Source organism: Canis lupus, chromosome 12 (assembly GCF_011100685.1).
Source record: "Canis lupus familiaris isolate Mischka breed German Shepherd chromosome 12, alternate assembly UU_Cfam_GSD_1.0, whole genome shotgun sequence".
Classification (NCBI taxonomy): domain Eukaryota; kingdom Metazoa; phylum Chordata; class Mammalia; order Carnivora; family Canidae; genus Canis; species Canis lupus.
In genome coordinates this window covers 12967197-12995020 of record NC_049233.1, presented here as the reverse complement: position 1 = coordinate 12995020, position 27824 = coordinate 12967197, and the positions used below count along the sequence as shown (strand labels likewise).

General features: G+C 40.4%; 1 protein-coding gene and 1 pseudogene across 1 annotated transcript in view; one reads left to right on the top strand and one right to left on the bottom strand.

Annotated features, from left to right (window-relative positions):
* The window catches only part of CDC5L (cell division cycle 5 like), a 43050-nt gene extending 21484 nt beyond the window's left edge, over nt 1–21566 (bottom strand). Inside the window, exons 1-10 of the mRNA XM_038554212.1 lie at nt 21385–21566; nt 18971–19074; nt 17445–17606; nt 16740–16867; nt 14988–15087; nt 8212–8430; nt 6359–6503; nt 5772–5960; nt 3515–3663; nt 1357–1519 (exon numbers count right to left, since the gene is read on the bottom strand). Coding sequence (XP_038410140.1) covers nt 1357–1519; nt 3515–3663; nt 5772–5960; nt 6359–6503; nt 8212–8430; nt 14988–15087; nt 16740–16867; nt 17445–17606; nt 18971–19074; nt 21385–21429 — 1404 coding nt within the window. The 5' untranslated portion in view covers nt 21430–21566. The remainder of the gene's footprint in view (nt 1–1356; nt 1520–3514; nt 3664–5771; nt 5961–6358; nt 6504–8211; nt 8431–14987; nt 15088–16739; nt 16868–17444; nt 17607–18970; nt 19075–21384) is intronic.
* A 914-nt stretch (nt 21567–22480) lies between these two features.
* Nucleotides 22481–24271, top strand: LOC100683487 (annotated as a pseudogene).
* Nucleotides 24272–27824: the final 3553 nt, after the last annotated feature.

Genomic DNA, 27824 nt, shown 5'->3' with positions numbered 1-27824 from the left:
ACCCAAAATTTTCCCCAATACATCCTTGGCTTACCTTTCCAGTCTCATTCCCCACAGCTCCATTACATGTATGGTAGCTGTGAGGACCCAATAAGCTGCTATGTCCAAAACATGCTCCATGATTACTCATATCGTGGTCTCCTACTGAGACAGCCCCCAATCTCCTTCTGGGCATATCTCCTCAATGAAGGCTTTCCAAGTGCCCACTCAACAAATGTGATTACTCCTTTCTTTGGTCACCCTAAGCATGTTGGTTTTACCCAGAGAGCTTATTCTGTTCTTATATTACAATTATTTTCAGACTTGGTTTAGTAAGTACACCAATCTCTCCAGAGTATAAACTTCCTTAAGACAAAGGATTATCTTTAACTTCAGATTCTTTCAAGTCTCCAGATCAGCGCTTTGCACACATTAGATTCTTCATTTGTTTAGATAGTTGTCATATAGCTTTTTACAGTTGACATTAGTTGATATCAATTTGTGCATCAAAAAAATTCTAAACTGGGATCCCTGGGTGGCGCAGCGGTTTGGCGCCTGCCTTTGGCCCAGGGCGCGATCCTGGAGACCCAGGATAGAATCCCACGTCGGGCTCCCGGTGCATGGAACCTGCTTCTCCCACTGCCTATGTCTCTGCCTCTCTCTCTGTGACTATCAAAAATAAATAAAAATTAAAAAAAAAAAAAAATTTCTAAACTAACCAAATCTATACATGAAGTTAGAATTAACTTAGAAACTGAGAATAGGCCAATATCATTGGAACTCATTAAAAAAAAAAAAATCTCACGATGATTTTCTGTAGTATCACATAAGATTCAATAGCGACTTAATAAAAGCAGCAATAAAGGTAGAAATAAAACTGTGACTTTTAAAATTAGCTGTCTATATCAGCCTGCAAAATACACAAAGGAAAACTTCACTAAGATAAACAATAAACATCAACTTGGCTTTGAGATCTAGACTATTCTTCTAAAAGTATAGAGCAAACAGAGGAATCAAGGCTCAAAACCTAATTTATGAGGCATTCCAAACTCAAATTTTATTTTAGAGAACTAGAAAAAAAGTATCATTCAAGAAAGTAACCTATTAGTAAATGGTAAAAAATGAAGTAATAGGAGATACAAGGAGCATTACTATCAGCATAATCAATATTCACAAACATACTAAGTAAGCTTATGAGACCAAAAGGTTCCCCTTCTCACGTCCTCCAAATCATTCTCCTTTTCTGGCATCCACAGGTGTATAGTTTCTTAAGGTGTATGTAATATGCACCAACAAGGGGAAATATTTTAATATAGCACCCATGAGACAGAACAGTTTTTTTTTTTAAAGAGTTATTAAAAGGGAATTGACATATACCATCTGCTTCACATAAGAGGGGTCACTGTAGTCTGCCATTCCATCCTCAGGATTAATGTTTAACTTGTCTCGAAGAGGAGTTCTACCCGGGGTGGAGTTAATAACTGGTTTGGGAGTTGTCCCACTGCGGGGAGTCAACCCTTCAGATCCATGAGAAGGGGTCCTACAAAGACAGAAATTCTAATTAATAAAAGTGCCAATTTTATCTGGATTATACTTTCAAAAGTTTTTCACATAAACTATTTTATGTGAAAATCATTTCCACATTATTTTGTCAAAGGATAAAAGAAAGAAAGATTGCAGAAATTCTGTCTCCCTATCTGGTTTTTAAGTTAGCTCTCTAGGTTCAAATACGGGTTTAGTCAAATAGCTTAGTATTTACACATAGTATTTTTATTTTAATGACTTTAAGTTATTACATTTGACATTTTCTGGTCTTGCTAAACTAGACCCACCAGAAATTACTGCAAGCTTTCCTTTATGCACTGCAAGGTGGCTAAGAACACGGTGGTCAGCCACTATGCTCAAAGACCCCCAGGAAACTCTTTTTTGAGTTCAATATCTTCATCTTATCATTTGCTCCTCCCCGCCAGGATCTGTTGGCTAGAGCACCACTATCACTAGCATTCAATTCCCTAGTTTCACCCTTAACATTTTGTTTGGAAACCAAACACCAGGCCTACATATGAACAGTACTGAGTGACAGCTGAGACTCCCTTAGGAATAAAGTCCACAGACTCTGCAACTTGTATTTTAATTGATCAAAGCCTTTGTTGTTGTTATTATTATTTCCTGTATCTTGGCTCTGCTGCAAACAAGTGGTGCTGCCAGACAGGTGTTCCCAAAGGTGAGGCGAAGTGTTATTTTAAGACATGGTCCCTGCCCCTCAAGAGCTTACAATCTGGTTGAGAGACAAGACACACACAGGAAAAAGAGCAATTAGGCTCTCTTACAAGCCTTGCAAAAGTATTAAATATTATATAAGGATTTGGCCGCCAATGCTTCTTGATCCTGCTGTTGGGTACAGTTGGAACAGTCTGAGATGCTTCCCATACTAAACAACAAGTAGGAGGACATGTCCTAACACTGAAAATTAAAGTAAACCTCAAAGATTTTTCAACCTTAACAGCTCAAATTTCATTTCAATATGACTTGTTCCTACAGCATTTTACAAACTCTTCTTAAAAAACTGACTTTAAACAAAAAAATTGCGACACTGAACTATGACCTCTAGTTAATGATATGTACAAGACCATCTGTGTTAGATGTGAAATGAATGGAAACCTGCAACTTACTTTGAAATGCATTAAAAAATTTGATGGACCAATGGAAAGATATGTAATAAAGCAAATACAGGGGGCAACCTCGGTGGCTTAGCGACTTAGGGCCCCTTTCAGCCCAGGGCGTGATCCTGGAGACCCAGAATCGAGTCGCATGGTGGGCTCCCTGCGTGGATCCTGCTTCTCCCTCTGCCTCTTTCTCTCTCTGTGCTTCTCATGAATGAATGAATGAATGAATGAATGAATGAATGAATGAATAAAATTTTAAAAAATAAATAAAGCAAATACAGTAAGATGTTAACAGCTATAGGATCTAGGTGATGATTTTCCACTCCATTCTTTTAACCTCTCTGATTAGAAATGTTCACAATAAAATACTGGGAGAAAAGCAATAGTAATTCATACAGATAAAGGACTACAATTTTCATAAAATTCAACAAATGATCATTAACAACGGACTTATTTGTCCTTTTAAATCAGGTAAAATGGGACGCCTGGGTGGCTCAGCAGTTGAGCATCTGCCTTTAGCTCAGGGCATGGTCCCAGAGTACCAGGATCAAGTCTCACACCGGGCTCCCCTCAAGGAGCCCGCTTCTCCCTCTGCCTATGTCTGTGCCTCTCTCTCTCTCTCATGAATAAAATTTTTTAAAAAAATCAGATAAAATATACTCAGAAACAAGGTGACAGCATCAGAAACTCTGAAAAAGAAGAAAGTTCCTTGTAGCTTTAACCAATTCCTGGATATTATTATGCTATGTACTACTATGAATGAGAAAAAATCAAAAAGGCAAGTTAAACACTTTTTCCATTCTTTATCAACATTACTAAAGCAAACACGTCCAACCCTAGATTCAAGTTTTTCAAAAAGATTTATTTACCTGAATGGGGTAGAAAGAACTGTGTTTGGAGTCTGTACAACCTGCCGCTGAGGAGTCACACCTGAGAAGTCACTCTCGTGCAAAGGGGTATTAAGACCACCTTTTAATGGGGTGTCCACATTGGTCAGGGCCATGAGGTTCTGAGCTTCCTGATAAACAAGAAGGTAAAGAAATGTGTTTTAACAGTTCAGCCAGGAGAGAATTCTCTCTCCTGGTCCTACTATACAAATCTCAAAAGGGACAGAACTCATACGTTTTCTTAATACCAAGAGAGAAAATGAACTCTGCGCCATGGGAGAATTTAGTACTTCCATTTCCAGTTACCAAAAAGACCTGACGAAGGGGTACTTGGCTGGCACAGTCAGTAGAGTATGCAACTCTTGATCTCAGGATCATGAGCTAAAGCCCCACAGTGGGTATAGAGCTTACTTAAAAAGGGGGAAAAAAGAAAGAAGATTTCAATCCAGAATTCTATACCCAGTTATACTAGCAACAAGTTAAAAGGATGCAACGTCTTAAAAATTCCATCTGCCATGAACCCATCCTCAGAAAGTTACTAAAGTAAAGATATGCTTCACTATCAAGGGTGTAAACCAAGAAAACCAAAGGCATGGAAGCCAGGAAAGAGGCAATCCAAGGGACTTTCTGGGGTACCAGTAAATCAAGAGAACAAGCTGTAAACAACAGTAAAGAGTAATCAGTACAGAACAGAACATTCAGAAATTCTGGGAAACATTTCTTCAAAAAGCTAAGAATATCTAAAGTTTGATCAGATTACAGGAGATTTATACAGACAGTATCAAGTCCAGAGTTGAATCCATGCTAAGTAATCAGAAAATTTAGCATCTGAATAAAATAAGCATTAACTCAAAGAAAAATATAATGTACAGTATAGTACTTATAAGGCACTTTGTAGGCTCAGCAATGAATATGGTTTACACAGTCATATGGCAAACCATGAATACAGAGCTAACCAAAATTATCATATAACTATAGTGGAACGCAAAGTGTGTGTACACATGGTAAAGGAAGAGGGTGGGAGAGCCAAATGTTCAAATTCCCAAGTGGAAAATGGCTAAAACTAAAAATAAATCAATAAATAACAAATGTCCTAGCAATAAGGTAGTAAAAACAAAGAGCTGTAATTGGTGCCTCTTGAGAGCAAGCAATGAGGAACACAAGTGTCTCCCTTACTAAGTTTATAGGAACTTCTTGATTCCAAATCAAGACCTTAAAATTATATTTCTGGGGGCGCCTGGATGACACAGTTAGGCATCCAACTCTTGATTTTAGCTTAGGTCATGATCTTAGGGTCATGGGATGGAGTCCCCCTTCAGATTCTCTCTCTCTCCACCCCCCCTCCCTCTGTTCCTCCACAACCCACATGTATGTGCTCACTCTCTAAAAAATAAAAATAAAAAATAAAATAAAATTCTATTTCTAACTATTAAAGAAGAGGAAATGAGATGAAAGGGTGCTCTATAGTGTTTTGTTAGGTGTGGCTATTCTCTGGAATAAATGCCCTAAGAACACACAGAGCTGTACACCTCATGTATTTATGAAAGAGAGGGAAATAATACTAATGGCAGGCTGTCCCAAGCTAAGTATAGAAATGCAAGGAAGTTTTAAAAATCACTACTACAACTTCTGAAACCAATACTGACTGTATGTGAACTAAAATTTAAGTTAAAAAAATAATAACTGACTACATACATCTGCTTTCTAAGATTGCTAAGCAATGTGAAATTTTAAAATGTTGCACTTTTTTCAACTGGTGCAGATAAATGAAGGAGGCAGGGCTGACTTCAAAAGAAAAAAAAGGGATCCCTGGGTGGCGCAGCGGTTTGGCGCCTGCCTTTGGCCCAGGGCGCGATCCTGGAGACCCGGGATCAAATCCCACGTCGGGCTCCCGGTGCATGGAGCCTGCTTCTCCCTCTGCCTGTGTCTCTGCGCCTCTCTCTCTCTCTCTGTGACTATCATAAATAAATAAAAAATAAAAAAAAAAAAAGAGAAAAAAACCTATGAATTAATAAATGTAAAAATGAAACCACCTAATTACTTAATCTGCTAATTTAGCTTCCCTAATACAGAAATCTCTAGGATCTATGAATTCTAGGCTCAGTTTCAACTGAGTTTGTCAGAAACAAACTAAATCACTTACCATTCTCTTTGTCAGAAACAAACTAAATCACTTACCATTCTTCATAACACTTTCAAGAACAGGTGTCATAAGACTGAGGCTACTATGACAGCTTACCTGCAGAATTCTATCCTGGGAAGCTGGTGTGCGAGGTGTTCTAAGAGCAATACTGTTGTTGGTGACATTGTACTCAGACAGAAGAGTACTGGAGGCAGAGTTTGTTATACCAGATTCCTCAGCAGTCTGACGTGCAATTTCACTTGCTTGGCCTACTTTCACCACCTCTTGGAGTTCAGCATCTGAAATCTAAAAAGACAAATGTGTGCACGCACTCTCTCTCTCAAATAAATAAATAAAATCTTTTAAAAAGAAGGCAGCCTGAAGTTCACAAAGCCAAATACCACCTTCATGCTAGTCAGCTACAATAAGAGGCCAGGAGGCCTAACCTGCTCATAAATTGTTTATAGCTGACAAAATTACTTAGTAAACCATTACAAGGTATAAGGCCTAATCTAATTTATACAGAGAAGTTGTTACTTATTTATCATACTATATTACAATGACTTATTTTTATGTGGCTCACCTATTACACTGAACTTAAGGGCACCCAATATCTAAAAACCTGGCACATATATCCCCAAACATTTGCTAAATAAATGATAAGCATAGGAGTTCACACAATAAAAAAACTTTTATCAGATTACCTGAGGGGCAGGAAGTACTAGTTTGCTTCTCTTTTTAGTAAATTCAGAAACACCACTAGTCTGAAGAATAGCTGATGGTAAATCAGATTCTTTTTTCCTTTTCAAATGCTGCTTATCTTTTTTTCTGTCTCTTCCTTCTTTTTCACTATCGTGAATCAAAATAGATAAGAGAATTTGTAAAATTATATATAATCAATAACAGTAAAAGCCACATACTCATATACTTTGAACAAAATAATACCATTTCTAAGAAAATTATTGATAAAAAGACAAAATCCAAATGTTAAGTTGTGCCCTACACCATCACTTACCCATTATATTCAAGAGAAATTGAAATTAAATAATTCTATTGCTATTCAAAATAGTTTGATCAGATTACTGGAGATTTACACAGACGGTATCAAGTCTAGAGCTGAATTCAGGTTACCAAATTGTTATTTAAAATAGCAATAGATTTATTAAGAAAATAAGATATAGTACTAACTAACTTATGTACCAAATATTAAGCCTACTTAAAGACTATGATGATAAGCAAAATTATAATTTCAAAAGGAAAACAAAACTACTCACATCATAATTATATTCTTACAAAAGTATATATGTGACATATGAAAGTGAAGAAGACAAGCATACAAAGTAGAAAATAATTATATGAAAAGGATGAAATTAAAACACTGCATTTTAAAATTTTTTCTCTTTAAAATTGTTCTTCCGAATGTGCCTGGGTGGTGCAGTTGGTTGAGTGTCTAACTCTTGATTTCAGTTCAGGTCATGATCTCGGGGTCATGGGATTAAGCCCTGTGTAGGACTCCACCCTCAACGGGGAGTCTGCTTATCCCTCTGTTTCTTTTCCTGCTTCCTCTCTCTCTCTCTCTCTCTCTCTCAAATAAACAAAATCTTTAAAAATCTGTTCAATTGTTCATTATGATTCTTTTTTTTCATTAGGATTCTTCTTAATTCACAATGTTTTTTAAAGGATATTTAAGGCCTGACAAATGGTTACAAAGTCTAACACCAGGCTTGAGGCTACCGAAGAAAACTCCAAGAATGCCTCCTCCCAATCTGCATGTCAGCAGCCTCTTCCCCATCTAGCCTGCCCATTCCAGATGATCTGCTCCCATTTCAACCTCTTCATTTACAAAGGCTACTAAAATAAGGCCTTAATTTGAGAAATAAATACAGTGAAGTACAGCCAAGAAAATCCTGTTTCACAGTGCCTGACATCTGTTGTTTAGTACCAATTCAACAGAAATGGAAGGTCAGTGAGGGAGTTGAAAACTGAAACTCTTTGACAATCAGAAAAGGTTCTCCCCACAATATTCAGATCCAAGAATAGAGAAACCCTAAAAATCCCTAGAAATAGGCAAAATCCTCTACCCTTAGACAAACATTTTATAAATACTTATTTATCTCCATTAGGTAAAACGATTTAAGTATGTATGCAAAGATAACTTTTTCTTTTAATTTCATTCTAAGAAAAACAAGATAAAATTTTCACTAGAAAAGATAAAAAGAACCAGATCATATTTTGACAGATTTTTCAGGCCATTAGTAAAATAACTAACCCATTCACAAATGTACATAAACGTTAAGATGGTGACTCAGTGAGCAGACAGTACAGTAAAAGCCAAGAGCTGACATTTCAAGAGAAGCAAACAGCCATCTGCGCCAAAAACATGACAGCAAGGGTCACTGGTTTTCTCAGAAAGGTGAATCCAGTAAATAAATAAAAACAACTATGTAGGCCACATTGTCCTAAATAATAAAAATCTGTCTCTGACAAGGATAATGCATGACCCTCTACAAAATTCCTACTATACTTTTTCATTTTCAAAATCAGAAAGGCAACTTACGATCTTAGTTCCCCATCAAGATCCTGTTGTCTTAATTTTCTGAAATCTGCATCAAGAGCCTGGTAGTTTTCCTCAGAAGTATCGTAGAAACCAAGTGCAGGCTTTTTTTCAAATGGGATTTCGGCATTATAATCAACTCCTCTCTTCTTTTTTCTCTTCTTCTGAATTTCTATGCCAGCTGCTCGAAGTTCTCTTCTCTTCTGGAGGGCCGCAAGACGCCTCAAGAAAAAGAACACAAGATCACTTTGAAAATCACATACCATGGGAAAGGGATAGATCATCCAATAGAGCTAAGAAAACTACCTGGTTATTTGGGGAAGAAATATTTATATAAATCCTCACCTCACACTATTCACCAAGATCAATTCCCCTTTCGAATTAAAGGTACACACATAAGCAAAAAGAAAAGCCAGAAGAAACTACAAGTAAATACATATCCTATCTCTGGATAGGAATGCATTCACTTAATAGAAGTTAAATAAAGGGCAGAGGAAAGATTAACAGCTTTGAATTTTTTTTTTTTTTTTAAAGATTTTATTTTAGGGCAGCAAGGGTGGCTCAGCGGTTTAGCGCCACCTTCAGCTGGGGCCTGATCCTGGGGACCCAGGATCAAGTCCCACGTTGGGCTCCCTGCATGGAGCCTGCTTCTCCCTCTGCCTGTGTCTCTGCCTCTCTCTCTCTCTGTGTCTCTCACGAGTAAATAAATGAAATCTTTAAAAAATAAATAAATAAATAAATAAATAAATAAATAAATAAATAAATAAGTAAAATAAAAATAAAAAGATTTTATTTTAAATAATTCCTATATGGGGCTTGAACTCACAATCCTGAGATCGAGTCACATGCTCCACTGACTGAGGCAGGCAGCTGCCCCAACAGCTTTGAATTTTAAATGTTATATCTCCACAATTCTATTTTTTTTCAATCATGAAGCAAAATTAACAGGCAAGTAACAGGAAAAAACATTTGCAATTAATATTAATATTGGCAATGGTTAGATACAAGGACTCTGTGCAGGCTTTTTGGTTTTTTTGTTTGTTTTTTAATGTATCCTAAGGGGGAGGGAGCAGAAGGAAATAAATAGTTCACTAAGGAAAAAATGCAAATAGCCAAAATGATAAAAGGTGTACTTAGCTAATAAAGAATCAGATTAAATTAAATACCATTTCTTCATATCTCAGTAAGTGTTCAGGGTTTTTTTGTTTTGTTTTGTTTTGTTTTAATGGCAAATATCCAAAAAGTGGACAGTTACACTGATAATGGAAAGCAAATTGGTATAGCTTTCCCCAAAGAGAATTTGGAAATACACATTAAAACTCTGAAGTTGGGATCCCTGGGTGGCGCAGTGGTTTAGTGCCTGCCTTTGGTCCAGGGCGCGATCCTGGAGACCCGGGATCGAATCCCACGTCGGGCTACCGGAGCATGGAACCTGCTTCTCCCTCTGCCTATGTCTCTGCTTCTCTCTCTCTCTCTATGTGTGACTATCATAAATAAAAATTTAAAAAAAAAATTAAAAAAAAAAAACTCTGAGGTTTCTCACATTTTTTAACCCAACAATTTCACTCCTCAGACTTTAGCCTAAAGAAATAAATAACATGAACAAGGCCTTAGCTATAAGACTGCACCGAGCATTGTTCATTAGCTGATAACTTGACACAATCTAGACATCCAACAATAAGAAATTAGTTAAGAGCATTTACAGCACAGCTATAAGATAGGATATTATACAGCCATCTGTATAACTTTAGAAAATCTGTAAATCTACTTTGCCATGGAAAGATGCTCAAGACACACCAATGTGTAAAAACTGCTGCCAAGTTCACATTACACAGCAACATGTAAAAATTACATGCCCATCTACCAGCGAACATATATGCATGTAAGATGTAAAACAGGTCCACCAAAATATCAACAGTAATAATCACTGGAGGTTGGAAATTCATTTCATCTTTACTTTTTTGTACTTTCCCATGATGCTATAATTTTAAGGATTTAATAATGAAAAAAGTTATTTACAATATTAATGAGGGAAAATCAGTATGCAGAGCCTTATACTAGAAGTTGCTCCTCTATACTGACGAAAATTAGAAAAAAAAGTTTAAGTCTCTGGAAATGAAAAACGTTTAAGTCTCTGGAAAGGATCCCAAGGAGATACAGTATATGAAGAAACATTTATTCAAGTAAATCAAGTAATAGAGGATTTCAACTACCCGCACCTATGGTGGTATCAGTCTGTACCTTCTGTTTAAGTTCTTCTTTCCAGCTTATCTCTTAACTCAGGCAAAAGAAAACAGCCCCCTCAAGCAATAAGGACTGCCCTGAGCCAGCAAGACTCTGCATGACTGACTCCAAGACAGTGATCCACTTGCCCCTTCCTGCCCACCTGTACATACCCACTGAACTTTGTCGCACATTTTCCTTATATAAACCTGGAAATATTTTTGGTACATTGGGAACAGTCCTTGAGATGCTAGTCCGTGGTCTCCCTGATGGTGGCTTCACCAAAATACATTCCTTTCTTGTTTCACCACCCCTCATCTCTCTGCCTTTGGATTTTGTCAGGACCGAGTGGTCAAACCTCGTCTGTTTAAAGCCAGGTGCTCTTTGCATCACAGCACCCTAGATACAAATCTAGTAAAATTTGGTTAAAAGAAGTGAGAGGCTATGGTGTCTGAATTAAGACCCACTTTCGGAAAAAAATAAAAAAAAATAAAAAAAAAAGACCCACTTTTGGGGATGCCTGGGCGGCTCAGCAGTTTAGCGCACGCCTTCGGCCCAGGCCGTGATCCTGGAGTCCCGGGATCAAGTCCCACGTCGCACTCCCTACGTGGAGCCTGATTCTCTCTCTGCCTATGTCTCTGCCTCTCTCTCTCTCTCTCTCTCATGAGTAAATAAATAAAATCTTTAAAAAAATAAATAAATAAAAGACCCACTTTCTCTTCTTACCCCCCCTCTCAGCTCTCATAGATAGAAACTCTACTCCACATTGATGCAGTCAAAACCACAAGGTTCTCTCCCCCGTACAGTTCCCAACAGGAGGGCTTTCATTCCAGGAGGGGCAGAACATCAGCAATTCTCATCCGGCCTCCAGGATCCTATTGCAGAGGCTAAATTTCAACAAGAGCTGCCCAGAACCAGGGCCACTTCCTTCTTCTGCCCAGACAGAGGCTCTACCTCGAGCACAACGCTGCTCAGAATACTGGGGTTCCAAGAGCCCTTGCCCCAGCTTGTGGGATGAGGCTTCCACACTAGGAGAAGCAAGCCAAGGAGACCTGGTACTGCTGCACACACCGAGCACTCAGTTCCTACAGTGGGCATATCAGAGACAAACATAGCAGAGCCCAGGGGTAGAACACAGAACTCCAAATCTCCCCCAAAGAAACCGACTTTTCTGCGCCACAGAGTATGGAGAAATGTTCAAGCTTCAGGACACTCTCAAAAACAGTGGAACTTGTAAAAGGTAACTGGGAAGAAACTGACAAAAATCACTGGAAAGTACAGGCTAAACTGTAGGTAACTCCAGTTTGCCAAAGAAAAAAACAAAGAAAAAAATGGGAGGGCCTTCCTGAGGTCCAAACAAATACCAAAGACTGACCTCAGAAACTACTCCTTCAAAGGAGCCCAAATGTAATTGGATCAGTTTGTGGAGCAATTTATGCCCCATGACACTGTTGAACAATACAGCAATCAGCCAGCAATCAGAGTTTAAAAACAGTGTAGGCAGGGAAAAAGATGTCAAAGAAAAGTATGGTCAAAACGACATCATCCCACCATCCGACGGTGACTGTGGGCATACCTAAGCCTCACAGTGAGGAGCAGTATCAGAGAGAGGCTTTTCATTTCTGAGGGGAGAGAGAAAGACTTCACTAAAATACTCCAGTCACTAAACAAACAAGCAAGTAACAATAACAGATTGGGGATGGAGAGAACATAGCACCCAGAATTGCTACAATATATCATATAAAGTGTCCAGTTCCCAACAAAAGCCTTGAGACATAGAAAGAAAGAGGAAAGCATGACCCATATACCAGGGAAAAAAAGCTGGCAACAGAAACTGCCAGTGAGAGCAACCAGATGTCAGATTTAGCAGACAGACTTCAACAGAGCCATTATAAATATGTTCAAAAAACAAAAAGAAACTGCAGGAGGTATGATGAAAATGTTGCACAGAATAGAGAAATAACTTAGCCAAATAGAAAATGTGGAGTTGAAAGGTATAAAGCTAAAATGAAAACTTCACTACAGGGACTCACCAATAGATGTGAACCAACAGAGGAATTAGCAGACTTACGGAGAGATGGGTTAAGATTATATGAGCCACAGAAAAAGAAATCGGAAAAGAGCCTCACGGCAATGTGGGGCATCATTAAGTGCACCAACATATGCACAAAAAGAATACTAAAAAAGAGAGAAGAAAAGGAGAATTAAATATTCAAAGAAATAATGGCTGAAAATTCACAAACTTACTGAACCTACACATCCAGAATGCTCAACAAACTCCAAGTCAGAAAAACCTAAAAATGTCGGCAAACAGAAACATCATGCTAAAAATGCTAAAAGCCAAAGAGGCAAGGAGGAAATCTTGAAATCAGCAAAAGAATTTCATGGCTTACAAGGGAACTCCAATAAAATTAACAACTAAGTTCTCATCAAAACAGCATATACAAGATGACCCAATTTTATACAAATTTACTGTGTATGTAACACCTAAATGTACCCCTGCATTGAAAGAAAGGTCTGCAAGGACGTATTTACAAAGTACAGTAATTTCATTCTTTAAATACAGGACATAAAGACTTCAAATTACATCAGAGAAAAAAAATTTACATCAGAAAACCTTTACAATAAAATGTTAAGTGAATATAACCAAGGTATATAATAGCATCATGTCAACCCCTCCCCCAAGAGAAAATAAATAGCACAACACAAGAGGAAAAGTGTATTACTCTCATAACCAATAAAAAGCTTTAAAACAGATCTGTAATTTAGCATTAAAGGAAATAGGCCTGCAATGTATTCTGCACACAAACCAACCTATTCTAAAATACATATACAAATTATTAAGATGTACAGACTTGGGGGATCCCTGGATGGCTCAGTAGTTTGGCGCCTGCCTTCGGCCCAGGGTGTGGCCCTGGAGTCTCGGGATCAAGTCTCACGTCAGGGCTCCCTGCATGGAGCCTGCTTCTCCCTCTGCCTGTGTTTCTGTCTCTGTCTCTCATGAAAAAATAAATAAAATCTTTAAAAAAATAAAAAAAAAAGATGTATAGACTCTACAAGAAATCTGAGATAGTACAGAGTAAATTTAAATCTGCCAAACAGGGATCCCTGGGTGGCGCAGTGGTTTAGCGCCTGCCTTTGGCCCAGGGCGCGATCCTGGAGACCCGGGATCGAATCCCATATCGGGCTCCTGGTGCATGGAGCCTGCTTCTCCCTCTGCCTATGTCTCTGTGCCTCTCTCTCTCTCTCTCTCTCTCTCTCTCTCTGTGTGACTATCATAAATAATAAAAATTAAAAAAAAAAAAAATTAAATCTGCCAAACAGTATTTAAAGCAAGCAATACAAGTTATACTCAGAGAGAAGCATCCTTGGTCCAATCTACATGGTGAAAAGGCTCAAAATATTTGGTCTCCAAACACGAATGGAAAAGTGAATTTTTTTCAACCCTACTCACATTACTTAACCTTAAGTAGTATACAAGAGAGAAAAATGACTAAAACTGGGCAGAAAATCGAGCAACTCCTCTTGGTTTGTTTACTGTTCCAGGCCATTCATACCCCCCCCCCTTAAGTAACTATTTTGGCCTATAGACTGGCCAATTATGCCAACAAGCACCCTCAAGCATGAAAGAATCCTCCATCCCAGGATCTGGCACTTCAAAAGTCATTAGTGGGGAAACCAACAACACACTAGTCATCAGGTGAGGAAGCACTTCCCCATGTGGGGAGCAAAAAGGGCAGCTGTGTAGGCTGAGGAGGTTATCCCAATGCCTGAACTCCTAAAGCTAATAAGAAGCTCTTATAGAATTGAGATTATCCTTTTACCTGCTTTACCTTGGTTTCTGGGCGATTAGAAATTATGTCAATCATAGATCTAACCAAAACAATAATGGAAGGGAAAAGTGGAGAAAACCTGCAGCAGGCAGCAATACTTAATTCCACTCACTTTTGAAATGAAAATTTCTAGGAGAGTCTAAAATTTGGTTCAAGGCTCACAAACTCCTCCATCAGCCAAGCTTCCTATTTCACAGCCAGTGCCTACATAACAGTAATTGAGAAGATGAAGTGGCAGTCATGCAAAAGTCACATAGCCTTGTGTGTCCTCTAGCCATGTGATTCCAAGACGGCTAGAACAAATGAAGCTCTCGTATGTTAGTTAATAGAACAAATCTAATATATCAAATGACTATCTGAGCGTTACCTCTGCCTACATCTTTTACTTTTTACATCTTTTTAAACGCATTTTTTTTCCCTGTATCTATTCTACAACAGTTAGGGGTAAAAAAAAGACTTTTCCAAAGTATAGAGGTGCCTAACTCAGAGAAGCATGCAACTCTTTATCTTGGGGTTATGGGTTCAAGCCCCATGCTGGGTATAGAGATTACTAAAAAAATAAACTTCAAGAAAATTTTCCAAAGCATAAAGGAACTAAAGAATATTAGCAGAATTGGCATTGGACAACTAATTATTACTCATCCAATAAAGTTGCTAAGTCAGGTTTACTGGGCCTAAGGATACATAGACTAATTGTTCAACTATGGATGGAAACAACCATACCTTGCTTCTTCCAATTGTTTCTCTCTTGCTTTCCTCTTGGCTTTCTTTCCCTGAGTATTTGCCAGGCGGGCTCTAGCTTCAGAAAGCATCTCAAGTTCATCTGCAAGAATATAGAGAAAAAAAAAAAACTAAGTTCTCCAACAGAAACAAGGTATGTGAGAGACAAACTGTACTGCTTAAGAAGAGAAAAACCATAAATGTAACCATTATATGGTGTTATATAATGGAAATAGCCTGAGTTTTGAAGTCAGAAAAACCAAAGTTAAAAACGAGGCCCAGTACTTGGTAGCTATGTGACCCTGGTTAATTTACTCTCCCTGACCATGTTTATCATCTATAAAAATAAAATAAGTACTATTTCACAAGAATATGGAGAAGAACCAAGTAAAACATAATAGGTAAAGCATATTTATCATATAATTATATTCTTCATTATCATCAACTGGCACAGCACCAATCATGAAAAACTATCATAAAAACTACTATTTGGGGTACCTGCATTGCTTAGTCAGTTAAGCGTCTGCCTTTGGCTCAGGTCATGATCCCAGGGTCCTGGGATTGTGCCCTGCATCCGGCTCTCTGCTCAGTGGGGAGTCTGCTTCTCCTCTCCCTCTGCCTCTCCCCACTGCTCATGCATGGGTTCTTTCTCTCAAATAAATTCTTTTAAAAAAAAAAAAAAACCTACTATTTAATTACAAAGAAATTTATAATCTCCATTAGTTACACTTTTTCCCTCAGAACTATTTCTCTCTTCTAATACATTTCCATGGCTCCTAGAGTAAAACAGATTTAATTACTGATGCCTTAAAGCAACTCTTACATAAGGCTGTCCAGTGGAATCACAAGAGAACTTTAAAAAAAAATACTCAAAATTCCAGAATTACCCCCTCCTGACTCCAGCTTACTGACTCTGAACTCCTGGGGAGGCCCTGGTAACTATGTTTTTAAAAGTTCACCAAATGGGGGTACCTGGGTGGCTCAGTCAGTTAAGCATCTGCCCTCAGCCTGGGTCATAATCTCAGGGTCCTGGGATCGAGCCCCACATCGGGCTCCCTATTCAGCAGGGAGTCTGCTTCTCCCTCTCTGCCTTGCTCCTAATCTCTCTCAGTCACTCTCTCTCAAATAAAATCAATCTTAAAAATAAATAAAAATAATAAAAAAATAAGAGTTCACCAAATGATCATTATGCAGGTGGAAATCACTACCTTTAAACTTTAAAATTTTTAAATCTCAACAAATATCCACTGAATGCATCACAACAACCCTGTAGGGTAAGATAACTTATTATTCTCTATCTGGCAAGAAAGAGAATCAAATCTCAGAAAGATTATATGACTTGCCTAAGGTCAAAGAGGTAGTAAGAGGCAGACATAAGACTAAAATCCAGTTCCTTTGATTCTTGACTCAATATCTGAAAAAGGGATCCTGAGTCTCCCTCATAATACTGCAGTGCTGTCTTTCCACAAAGATTAAATTACCCGCCTGAAGTCAAAAAAGTTAATCGGACTGGAACCCCAAATCCTGTCTTGCCGCCACCACCTCTCCCCATCGAACAGGAAAGAGAAAACAGACTCCCTCAATGGCTTACTACTAGCCTTTAGGAAATCTACCCAGAAAAAAAAAAGAAAGAAAGAAAGAAAGAAAGAAAAAAAAAAAGGAAATCTGTCCAGTAGCATTACACTGCTTAATTTATTACATGAATTGAAAAATAAAAATAAAAAATAAATTCTTCAGGAGCATACACTCACTCACCCTCATCCATATCAATTGGATCAGGCCGCGCTGGTTTTGTTTCTGGATTTGGATCTATTTCTCCAGGTTTAAGTTTTCGTGGATCATCTGTTGTTTCCTCTTCGTTGTCTCTCTGTGCAGCTTTATCCCTAGAAAAAGGCCCAGAAAAGTTAGTCACACTATCCTATCATTCAGTCTTAGCTATACCAGGTTTTCTAGCGCTGGCACTCTCTTCTTTCAAAAACCCAACAGATGGGCATTCACAAAATAAAGTGATTCTACTATTGCTTCACCTGAAAGAGATGGTATTAAAATTCTCATTTCAATGAGTGTTTCCTTTCACTATAAAATACAATCCAAGTAGCTCCTTAATCGCAAATACAGGAAAGATTTACAAATAAAAACTTTTAATAAAGACTCAGGATATCCCAGTTACCTCTCTTTTGACTATGGGTGATTATTTGCTTTTTTTACAATTTTTTCCTCGACTATCCAGAATAAATATATATAATTTATATATTTCTTCTTTTAAAAAGTATATAAGAAGTATATAATTTCAATCAACCACATGAGACTTAAGAGTATATATAATTCAATAGTTTTAGTTCCTTTGCCTTTACTCAGATCTGCAACTGTATGTTTAAATACAGAACAGTGCTAAAAGTTTATTGGCCTCCTTCAGGAAACATACACACATTTTAATACTACTTTTGGAAACTGACTTACAAAAGAAACTCATAGTGTTCCAAGCACTGGGCAGCTGTTCTTCCAATGATTGGCGCAATAGTCCTCCACTGAGTTGGCATCAACTTGGCCAAATGCAAGAGTTTTTCTTCTTCTTCTCTGGACCACTCTGTTTTCTTAATGCTTGGATCCAGCCACTCATACCTATCAAAAAGATACCATTTTACACACTATTCGGTCATCTAGCATGAATATCCTATTTACACATTAGATATACTAACCTCTAGTGTCTGAAAAACACAAGCTAACTCTCAGCCTTTGATTATGAAAGCTGTTCTTCTTTCACAACCGATTATTCATTATTTGGTTAACTTTATCCCATTCAATATTCCCTAAGTCACCAAATTCTACTATACTTTAATTATGCAAGACTAGTAATGCTTGAAAAAGGTAACCTAAACGAAACATGATCATATGCCTTCTTTCTCAACTATCAAATGTTTTTTATACTTTATTAGAGGTTTTGAAATTATCTGAATTAAGACAATAACACCTCACATTTTTTGTGTTTCTAGTTTTCATAGCACTGTCTCATACTTTGATACAGTTTCCACAACACCTTGGCTTACTTCAAACATATGACTTACACTCATTAACTGCTTTCCAACATCACATGCTTTATTTGGAGTTTTTAAATTTAAGTAGAACTACTATGCCATCCTCTCCTATCACGCCACCCAACCCACCTTTTCTATCCAGTCTATTCAGCTGGCAAATAAGATATAAGCCTTATTAAATACTGGGGCAGGAGCTTAGCTCCACCAAGAGAAGCAGAAATCAAAACTTCAGGCTGACAACCATCTTCCTCTTTGGGATTCAATCTCTACATTCTGATCCTTTCTCCCACCCAGGTGCCTAGGAAATTAAGTCACTCTCATACAATCCAAAATATGATCCTAGCACCACATGGGTCAAGGCTGGCACCAGACCATTCATGCCATAAGCTTAATGTTTACACTATCCTGTCTGTGACTTAAAAGGGGACACCACAGATGCAGTGTTCGGTTAAGTTATATTCTGAGGTAGCAAACATACAGTATTTCAACTGCATTAATAAGGAAACTCAAGTAACTGTGAGCTAGCCTAAAAAATTAACCATTATTTATCGTTAATTTCTTTGGGAAAGTAAGTTCTAAATCAACTTATAAATTTCTGGAACATGATCCATTTATAAACTGGGGTCCATCAGTACTAAAAGTAAATTTATTTTAAGCCTCCCAAAACACTCTCAAGCACATTAACTCTTTTGAATCTCATATCTCTGTAAGTTAGGGCCAAGTATTACTATCCCCAATTGGGGACAGGAAAGAGGAGATAGAAAAATGGCTTGTCTAAGATCACACAGGAAGCAAGTGACAGCTAAGGCTTAAATCTAAATTCCCATCTCCCACACCATACTTTCTGTTATATCACATTGCCTGCTTTCTTTGGCAAGGTTCAAAGAACTGACATTTTCCTCATCATAATTAAGGTCGCTTTCTGTTTTCCACTCATTAAGTGGTACATACCATCTGGCTTTGCACTGCTTTGCTGATTTTCTATGCAGCAATGAGGCAATCCTAGACCACTGGTTTTTTCCATATTTCATTACTGCTGCTTTCAGAATTTCATCCTAAAAAAATTGTCAAAGAAAAACAATATATTCAATCATAAAATTCCAAGTGAGAAAAGACAAAATTTAAATTAACTCTGACAGTATTGCTAGGGAGAAAGAGAAAGTCATAAACACACACACACACACACACCCCCTAGGTTTTGGGGGGAAAAGGTACAAAACTTCATTTATTATAATAATAAACAAGCTAGAATTGGCAAAATGCAAAAACTTCAGAAGAAATCCCTCAGAAGGACATCCTACCCCTCTTTATACACAACCCCATCCCCAACCCAATAAACTAGGAGTACAGCCCAATGTGAGAAACCCTACTTGGCAGTGATTAACAAAAAGTACACGCCTGTGTTTGGGTGTCATCATCCTCAAAAGGATACAGCTCAATCATTTATTCATTCATTCAAAAAACATTTATTGAACACCTACCTTGCACCAGGACTTGTATACTGAGGAAAAGAGAATGAAATAGACCTCATCCAGCCCTCAAGAAGCAAGTCAAGACTCCGGTGAATCCATTCTCCACTCCAATTTACAAAGGTCATTTTCTCTCCAGTCCCATAACCCCTGCTTCGACCCAAAAGTCCACATTTCAGGTCTAACCTAAGAATTAAGTATTTCTTCCCTGCTGCACCAGTCAGCTCTTCCTCCAGGCTCTAGTTCCTGTTTCATCAGGGCACCCATTCTGATATGGAATTCACCAATTCCAGGGGAGTCCAGAAAGGTAAGCCACAGACACCAAGAATAGTGTGCACTTGGGGCATTTAACTTGAGGCTTTTTTCCACACTGAACTTTAGATACATGCCTCATACAGGAGCCATTCCATTCCACCCCATTCCACACACACCCCACACTCCCCCCCACCCCCCATCATCAGAGATTTTTAAAGACTGCAGGGCTTTGGCCACTCTACAGGAATCCTGCTGTTATTTGATTTTGTACATCTGTCTCTCCCCCAGAAGTCATCTCTCTTCCAATTTAAACAGCCTGGTTCCCTCCGTGCAAGCTGTGAGACAAGGTTGTCACTATGTGTAACTTTGTTACAATACTGCTAGACTTAAACACATCTTCAACGGAGTGCATACAGCAGTTACCCACCCTACTAGATTCATCTCTTGCCAAACAATCTATTTCATGTTGGTTACTATCCTAGGTTCTAGGGGTCCTCTTGCAGCGCTGTTTCCTGGGGGAAAGCAGTATCAGCTAGCAGTTATCAACTAGCACCTAACTGAAAGACTACTGTGTGCCAGATTGCTCTATATGTTGACTCGTTTCATCTTCAAAATAATTCTTATTCCCATCAGAAAACTGAGGCTCTGAGAGCTTAAGAAATTTATCAGCATCACACAGAAGACTGTGATGCTTGCAAAAAGGCAAACCATTCTATACCAAGTGGATGAAGGAGGTGCCATGGGACGACGGGGGGTGTAACTCATTTTTACAGAGTGATTGGGCAAAAATTCCAATAGTTTCTGAACTGGCCCTGAAGGATAGTTAGAAACACGTCAAGCAGCAGGAGGACATTTCAAGAAGGCACGAGAAGTAAAAAGACACGATGCCTGAAAAGATACGATGTGCTCAGGAAACTGACAAATCCAGCGCACGCTGGACACAAACTGCACCGAAATCCTGTTCGTTATTTTACTCCTTCCCTACCGCCCTTCGGCTAGCCATCAGCATCATCCGCTGCAGTCCTGGAAGCAAATAACTACTGCGGGCAGTTTGTCCTCTCTGGCTTCTTATCCTAGCTGAGGCGGAGCGACAGGAAGGCACAGGCCTGGGGATCCGTCGTGAGGACGCACAAGTCATGCCTTAGGAACAGGTAACCAGAGAGCTGCGGGCGCAAACGGGCTCTGAACTTGGCACTCAGGCTGCCCCAAGCCCCTGCAAGGAAGTCCATGAAGTTGTGGCCACAGCACTTCCCTTTACGTGAGTTGTCAGAGCGGCACGGTGCCGGGGCCGTGCGGGAGGACGGAGGGACGGAGGACCAGCTCTCGCGGAGGTCCTACCCCGCCCCCTGCACGCGGCGAGCTCCTCCAGGGCTGGGGCGCGTCCTCAATTCGACAAAAACATTCACTAAGGGCCTAACAAGTGCCTCGCACGTCAAGTGGTTAAATCACAGTCCCCGTCCTCGGGGCGCTCAGGCGGCGCAGGGCCGGACAGCCGACGAGGACCCCGAGGGGCGGCCCCGCGGGCCCCGTCCCCACGCAGACCCCGCAGGGCATCCTCCTCGCCTCCTGGACCGCCGCGCGCCTGCGCACAAACTGCCGAAGGGGGCGGAGGGCAGCGGACGGCGGGAAAAGGGGACTTACCTCGGTATTCCTCCACACGCCCCCCTTGATCATAATTCGAGGCATCTTGGCTGCGGGGTGTCTCGGCAAGCGGCCGAGAGGAGCTTCACAGAAGTAGTAACGGCGCTGCGGCCACGGGACCTAAAGCCGCCACTTCCTCCAAGCGCGACCTTCTGGTTTGAAGAGATCTGCGCAGGCGCAAGGCGGGGTGGGGGGGGGGGGGGGGTGCGGATAGGGGGAGCGGTGTAGCAAGTCTCGCGAGAATGCGGTTACTGAAAGGAACGAGCGCCTCGCTAGAGCTCCAGCCTGGAAAGACCGACGGAACGCCGTCCAACCCCTCCACTAAAGCGCCCCCACGCCGCGCGCATGTCCAAAACAGGTTGGAGGAAAGCACGGCTCTCGCGAGATATCGCGGGCGGCTCTTCGCAGGGAAGGTGGCGGTGGGATTGATCGTGACGTCACCTAGTGGCGAAGAGAGGGAACATCACGGGTGCAGAAATAGCCCAGGTGTTCTAGGAAGAGCTTTGTTCGTTTATTGTTTGTTTTTTTTTTTTTTTTTTTCATTTATTAAGTTAGCGCTTTACTAGGCATTTAACGAATAGGACTTTATTCGCAGAATACTCGGGAAAAGGAACTAGCTTAAGCCTAAGCTTTTTAATCTGTAAAATAGAGATACTAGTATAGCAACCTCATAGGGCTGTCCTAAGGATTAAATGAGATCATAAACCTCGCCAGTCCAGTGTCTGAGACATTACTGCCCCCCAAAAGTGGCAGCTGTTGTTATAAGAAGGACGACCCCAGATGACCGGTGATTATCCCAGAAACCTGCAAAACTATCTTGTCAGTGTTTTTCGTACATCGCTATTCAGTCCATGTGGATTGATAATGAAGAGTTACCGTTGGCAGGCACTGGTATTCAGACAAACTCGGATCGGATTGAAATCTTGGCTCTCTCATCAGCTTGGGTAATAACCTTGCTGAATCTCAGTATCCTCATCTGAAAAGTTAGCCATTTTGGAGTTGGTTTTTTATTATTTTTTTCCTTTTTTTTTTTTTTTTTAATGATAGGCACAGAGAGAGAGAGAGAGAGAGGCAGAGACACAGGCAGAGGGAGAAGCAGGCTCCATGCAGGGAGCCCGACGTGGGATTCGATCCCGGGTCTCCAGGATCGCGCCCTGGGCCAAAGGCAGGCCCCAAACCGCTGCGCCACCCAGGGATCCCGGTTTTTTATTATTTGTAAGCAAGATTCCTAATAAATCAGAATTACACCGGTCCTCTCTCAAGAGCCATTTCTAGATCTAACATTACAAGGGTGCATGATGATGGCTTCTCCTTCCCTCTCAGGACCACCTTTTACCCTCTATGTAAACCTCTGTACCAACGGGAAAACGGTGCTTCTCCAAGGAGCTTTATTCCCACTTGCTGGGAAATTGTCACAAAATACTGATGTTTTGGAAACAAGAGATATACTACAAGAAAGTGAGATCCACCATGTCTAGGATGTAAATCGTGCCCCCTTGGAGCATGCATTGTGCGACCTGCCTCACCGGGACAGAGCAGTCCTGTCAAATGTCCTCCACTGCACCCTTGAACATGCAGACTGCATGTCTCACTTAAGGATTCAAAAAATGCAACATCACGCCAGGTCCAGGATGTCTAAAACCAGATCTAGTAGCCATGAACACAAGAGGCTGTCCTCTTTTTCAGCGAGAGGATAAATTTCTTATTGTTAGTCCCACAGTTTGTTATTTTGTTACAGCAGCCCTAGGAAATGAATACACTCCTTTTTAACATAGGATTTCCAAATGAATTTGACCCTGGAAATCTTTCTTCTTATAATATCTATTGATATTTAGGAAACATAGAGAAATCCTGGCCCATGAAAAAGAAGCTGGAGGTCCATCCAGCTTACAGAGGAGTGACAAGAAATGTTAGCAAGAGGGTTTGTAGGTTGCATGTTTCTCTACCTTTCACTTCTTCCTGAGGCACCAGCTTTGACTGGGCCGACTTTGCTTAGCCAAGAAAACAATCAAAATTCGAGTTCCCTTCTTGTTTTTACCATCAAAGTGTGCAGGGAAGGGATAAATTAGGGTCAGAAGCCTGTGACAGGACCAGCCGGTGAAGCCCGCAGGATGAATGTAGGGGTGGCACACAGTGAAGTAAACCCCAACACTCAAGTGATGAATAGCCAGGGCACCTGGCTGGCCTACATCATCTTGGTGGGACTGCTGCATGTGGTTCTACTCAGCATCCCCTTCTTCAGCATGCCTGTTGTCTGCACCCTGACCAACGTCATCCATAACTTGGCTATGTATGTCTTCTTACATACGGTGAAAGGGACACCCTTTGAGACCCCTGGCCAAGGAAAGTCTCAGCTACTGACACACTGGGAACAGATGGACTTCAGGCTCCAATTTACCTCTTCCCGCAAATTCCTCAGCATCTCTCCTATTGTACTTTACCTCCTGGCCAGCTTCTACACCAAGTATGATGCTGCTTACTTCCTCAACACAGCCTCATTGCTTAGCATACTGCTGCCTAAGTTACCCCAACTCCACGGGGTTCATCTCTTTGGCATCAACAAATACTGAGGGATAGGGCTGGGGATAACACTGGACCAAAGGGCTAGAACATCCTTTCCTTCTCTGTATTGTCTTCTGTATCTTGAAAGCCTGAGAACTATATAACCTTTCCCAAACTCCAGAAAGAGAACAGATTGGAAAATGGGGTTCCCGGGGCCCAGCCCTAAGAGCAGATGTTTTTGAATCAGGAAAGGTAGGAAAGATAAGGGCTAAATCACTCTCCCTCACAGCAGGAAGCCATGTTTAAACAGCTTGTTTGGTAACTGAGCAGCTTGTTTTGTGATTTTTTTCTAGGTCTTCTACCCACACCACTTTCCAGCTCTGTTTTGCTATGTATTTTCCTTATAATATACTTTTTTTTTTCCAAAAAGAAGGAGGAGGAGGAGGAGGAGAAACCTGTGACACCGCTAAGGCATTAGGGGCTGGGAATAGCCACTCTCATAACCTTCATCATCTCCCCAAATAAACAGATACAATTTCAGTAGAAACACTGCTATTTTGCAAATATAATTTCAAGACAAAACCTCTAGCCCTGCCCTGTTTACCAGATTGCTACCCCTAAGCCTCTCCCTTCCATTTAGAAATCCTCAGCTAATGTAGGAAGAAGCTAATGTCTGAGTAGAAATGGAATTCCACACACCCTAAATACTAGCAATTCATACCGTGATGCTAAATTGGCTTGGGTTTCACCTACTGATACTTTGTGATGGATCCAGTTGTAGTTTGTAATTTTTTTCCCACAGGTGTCCATATTCACTATTTCTAGGGAGTCCTCTGTGTCCTGAGGTGGCAAATTGTTCCCGAAGAGATTTTGTTTTCTCTCAGGCCACAGAGGTTCATCTTTTTTAGCTTATTTCTTGGTTTGGAATCAATATTCTGATCAGGTCATTTATAGCTAGGCCCTGCATCCACATGGCACAGACTAGGGATTTATTTCTCACAAGACACTTTTCTACGTTCATGTACCACACCCCTGACCCATATACCCAACTACATCCCAAAGAGTTCCGCTTGTGTCACAGCTACCTCAAATTCAATTTCCCAAAATTAAGCTCCTCCATAAAGCCTATACTTCTCCAGCATTCCTTATTTTAGTCAACAGTGCCAGGCTGTCATAGATGATGGTATAAGTAGTTCACTGCCCAAGGGACAAAAGGGACCTGAAATCTAGCTTGCACGCGGCTTACCAGGCACTGCATCTGCACACTGTGTCCACCATGAGGGCATCTTTCTCTAAGTGTCTAAAGAGATCACATGTTGCCCTGGGAAAAGCACCGCCATCCACCTTGTGGCCACTTGTCCTTTTCCCATAGCATCCCCCACCCATATCCAAGTCATTTCAGATTCCTGCACTTCTACCTCCTAGTTAGACCTCAAAACCATCTCCTTTGTGCCACTTCTGTAAGTTGCCAGATTTTGCAAATAAAAATGCAAACTCCCAGCTAAATTTGAATTTCAAACAAAAAAAAAAAACACAGTTTTTTGACTCGTGTGTCCATTCTGTCCCTTTTCTAAAAGGGCCCCAATTTTTACTCCAGCCCACACTGCACCCAAAATAAAGAACTCATTTCTAACCAGATGATCAGAGCCACATGCAAACCATCACCACTGAAAGCTGCCCCAATAGAGTTCCCATATTTGGTAGAGACAAACACATTTCCTTAGAAATCAAGTCATTGGGATATTCAGCTTCTCATACGCTATGAGGCTGGGCCCTTCCATGCACATTAAGAAATGTTTACTTTTTACATACGTATTTCTTACAAAGTCCAGGTTGGGGAGGCTCAGTGTTTACTCTTCAAGTCAGCAGGGGCCCCCCACCCCCCAGGGTAACCCTTCCTAGAGTTCCCCAGCATTGGAAGGACACCACATAGGTTCCCACATCCTTTCCCAGAGCCCACTGGGAGGCTGGCCAGTAGACCATCCTACATCAAGCCCATTGCTCAGTTTCAGGTCAAGGCATCACTCTGTCCTGAGTTTCAGCCTCTCAGTCACTGGCATAATCTGGAGGAGCTCTGGCTCTAACATACTTCAGCAAGTCAAATCCTATAAACAAGGCTTTTTATCTGCTCAGCTTCTGAGGGCCAAATGCCTCAGAGCAAAAGGAAACAGTCTAATCAAACTGGATACCTCATACTGGAAATGTAGACAATGAATGGAATGATACAGACTATTCGTAAATCGTGCATGGAATGTAAATTATTAGCATCCTAATATCTTAATATTTGATAACTGAGAGTGTGGAGACTATAGCAACAGAATTGGAATTGTCTTCATTTAGTTTATTTGGACTTCAGAGCCCCTAGCACTAAACAGAATATTCCCTCCACCATAGGAGCCCATTGTCATTTTTCTCAGGATCTGAAATTAGAATACCTTGCGTACAATGCCAAGTTGTTACCCTAATTTTTTTTAAGATTTTATTTATTTGAAAGACAGAGAAATAGCATCAGAGCATGAGCGGGGGGAGGGGCAGAGGGAAAAGCAGACTCCCCACTGAGCAGAGAGCCCGACATGGGGCTCCATCACAGGACCTGAGCCAAAGGCAGACACTTAACTGACTGAGCCACCCAGGCATCCCAAGTTGTGACTCTAATGAATTTATTTGGAAATGTCATGTACAATCTGTTTCTATTAAGCCTGTGAGCTGCAGTTATTTAAAGAAATGAACATATGCACACACCCACATGCACACCTGCACACCCATGCTATTTACCATGGAACCTAAAGTGAGGTGAAGGGAATTTTCACATCTTAAAAGATCCAATATTTTTGTGCCTAGAAAGAAGGACTGGAATGACAGTCCTTCTATGTCATCCACATATTTTTCCATTTGGCCATTTGGTCTATGCATTACTCTCTCCAAGAGATGCATGCACATGCCTTATGTCCTGCCCAAAGTTAGCAGTGGAACTCCTCACCTGCCAGCTTTTGTCAATGCCATGGAGTAAGTCCTGGCCACTGAGATGTGCCCACAGAGAACCCCAAATCCAATAAAAAATTACAGGAGACGGAATGTGGCCCTGCAACTCCAGGAGGTCAATTATTCAATAGCTTTCTTTTTTAATCATACCTACTTCAGTTTAGAGCAGCATGCAGGAATTATATAGACCTCCTTGAAATTTTGAGGCTGCTATGCATTTTCTAAAACTGTACTTCAGCTGCTTAATACATTTACTGGGACTTTGGAGGGACTTCTTCCCTTCAACACACCAGAATCCCCTCTGAGAGCAGTTTCCTGTTCCACCTAGATAATCCCATATGGAAATTCCTGCAAAACAATTTTTTGCATATACACTGTGTTTTCCATTACCCATCCACACGGGTGGTTGCAATTGACCTTTTCATATATTTTAAATAATAGAAGCACAAAAACTTTTTTCAGGAGTGAATGTATCTGAGAACATCTGTTGACGCCTTCTTTTTTCTTTCCCTTTCTTAATTACTTGGTCTTATTTTCTTTTCTGGATTTTGTTGGGGATGAGCTTTGTGTCCCAGGGGCAAGAGAATCAGCACAGAGGCATGCTGATGCTAACCCAAGGAGTGGTCAGACACAGTTGTTGGCAATATAACCACCATGTTTTCTGCTAGTTGGTCCAATGATGTGTATGAAGAAAGCACGAATGTACTGTGTTCTAAACCTGCTTCATTTACTCTGGCTATGTCTAGAGATATTGTTTTGACAGGGAAAGAAATCATATCTCGTGTCTTGGGCATTTTGAGTGTCAATCTGCGCCCCAATTCTCTTTCCACTTTAAGGTTTTAGGAGACCAGACCTGCACCCCCCATTAGCCAACCAGAGGGTCTCCTTGGCAGAGCAGACTGGCTATGAAAATGCCGAGTCACTGACTTGACTACAGAGGGTCACAGCCCATCTAT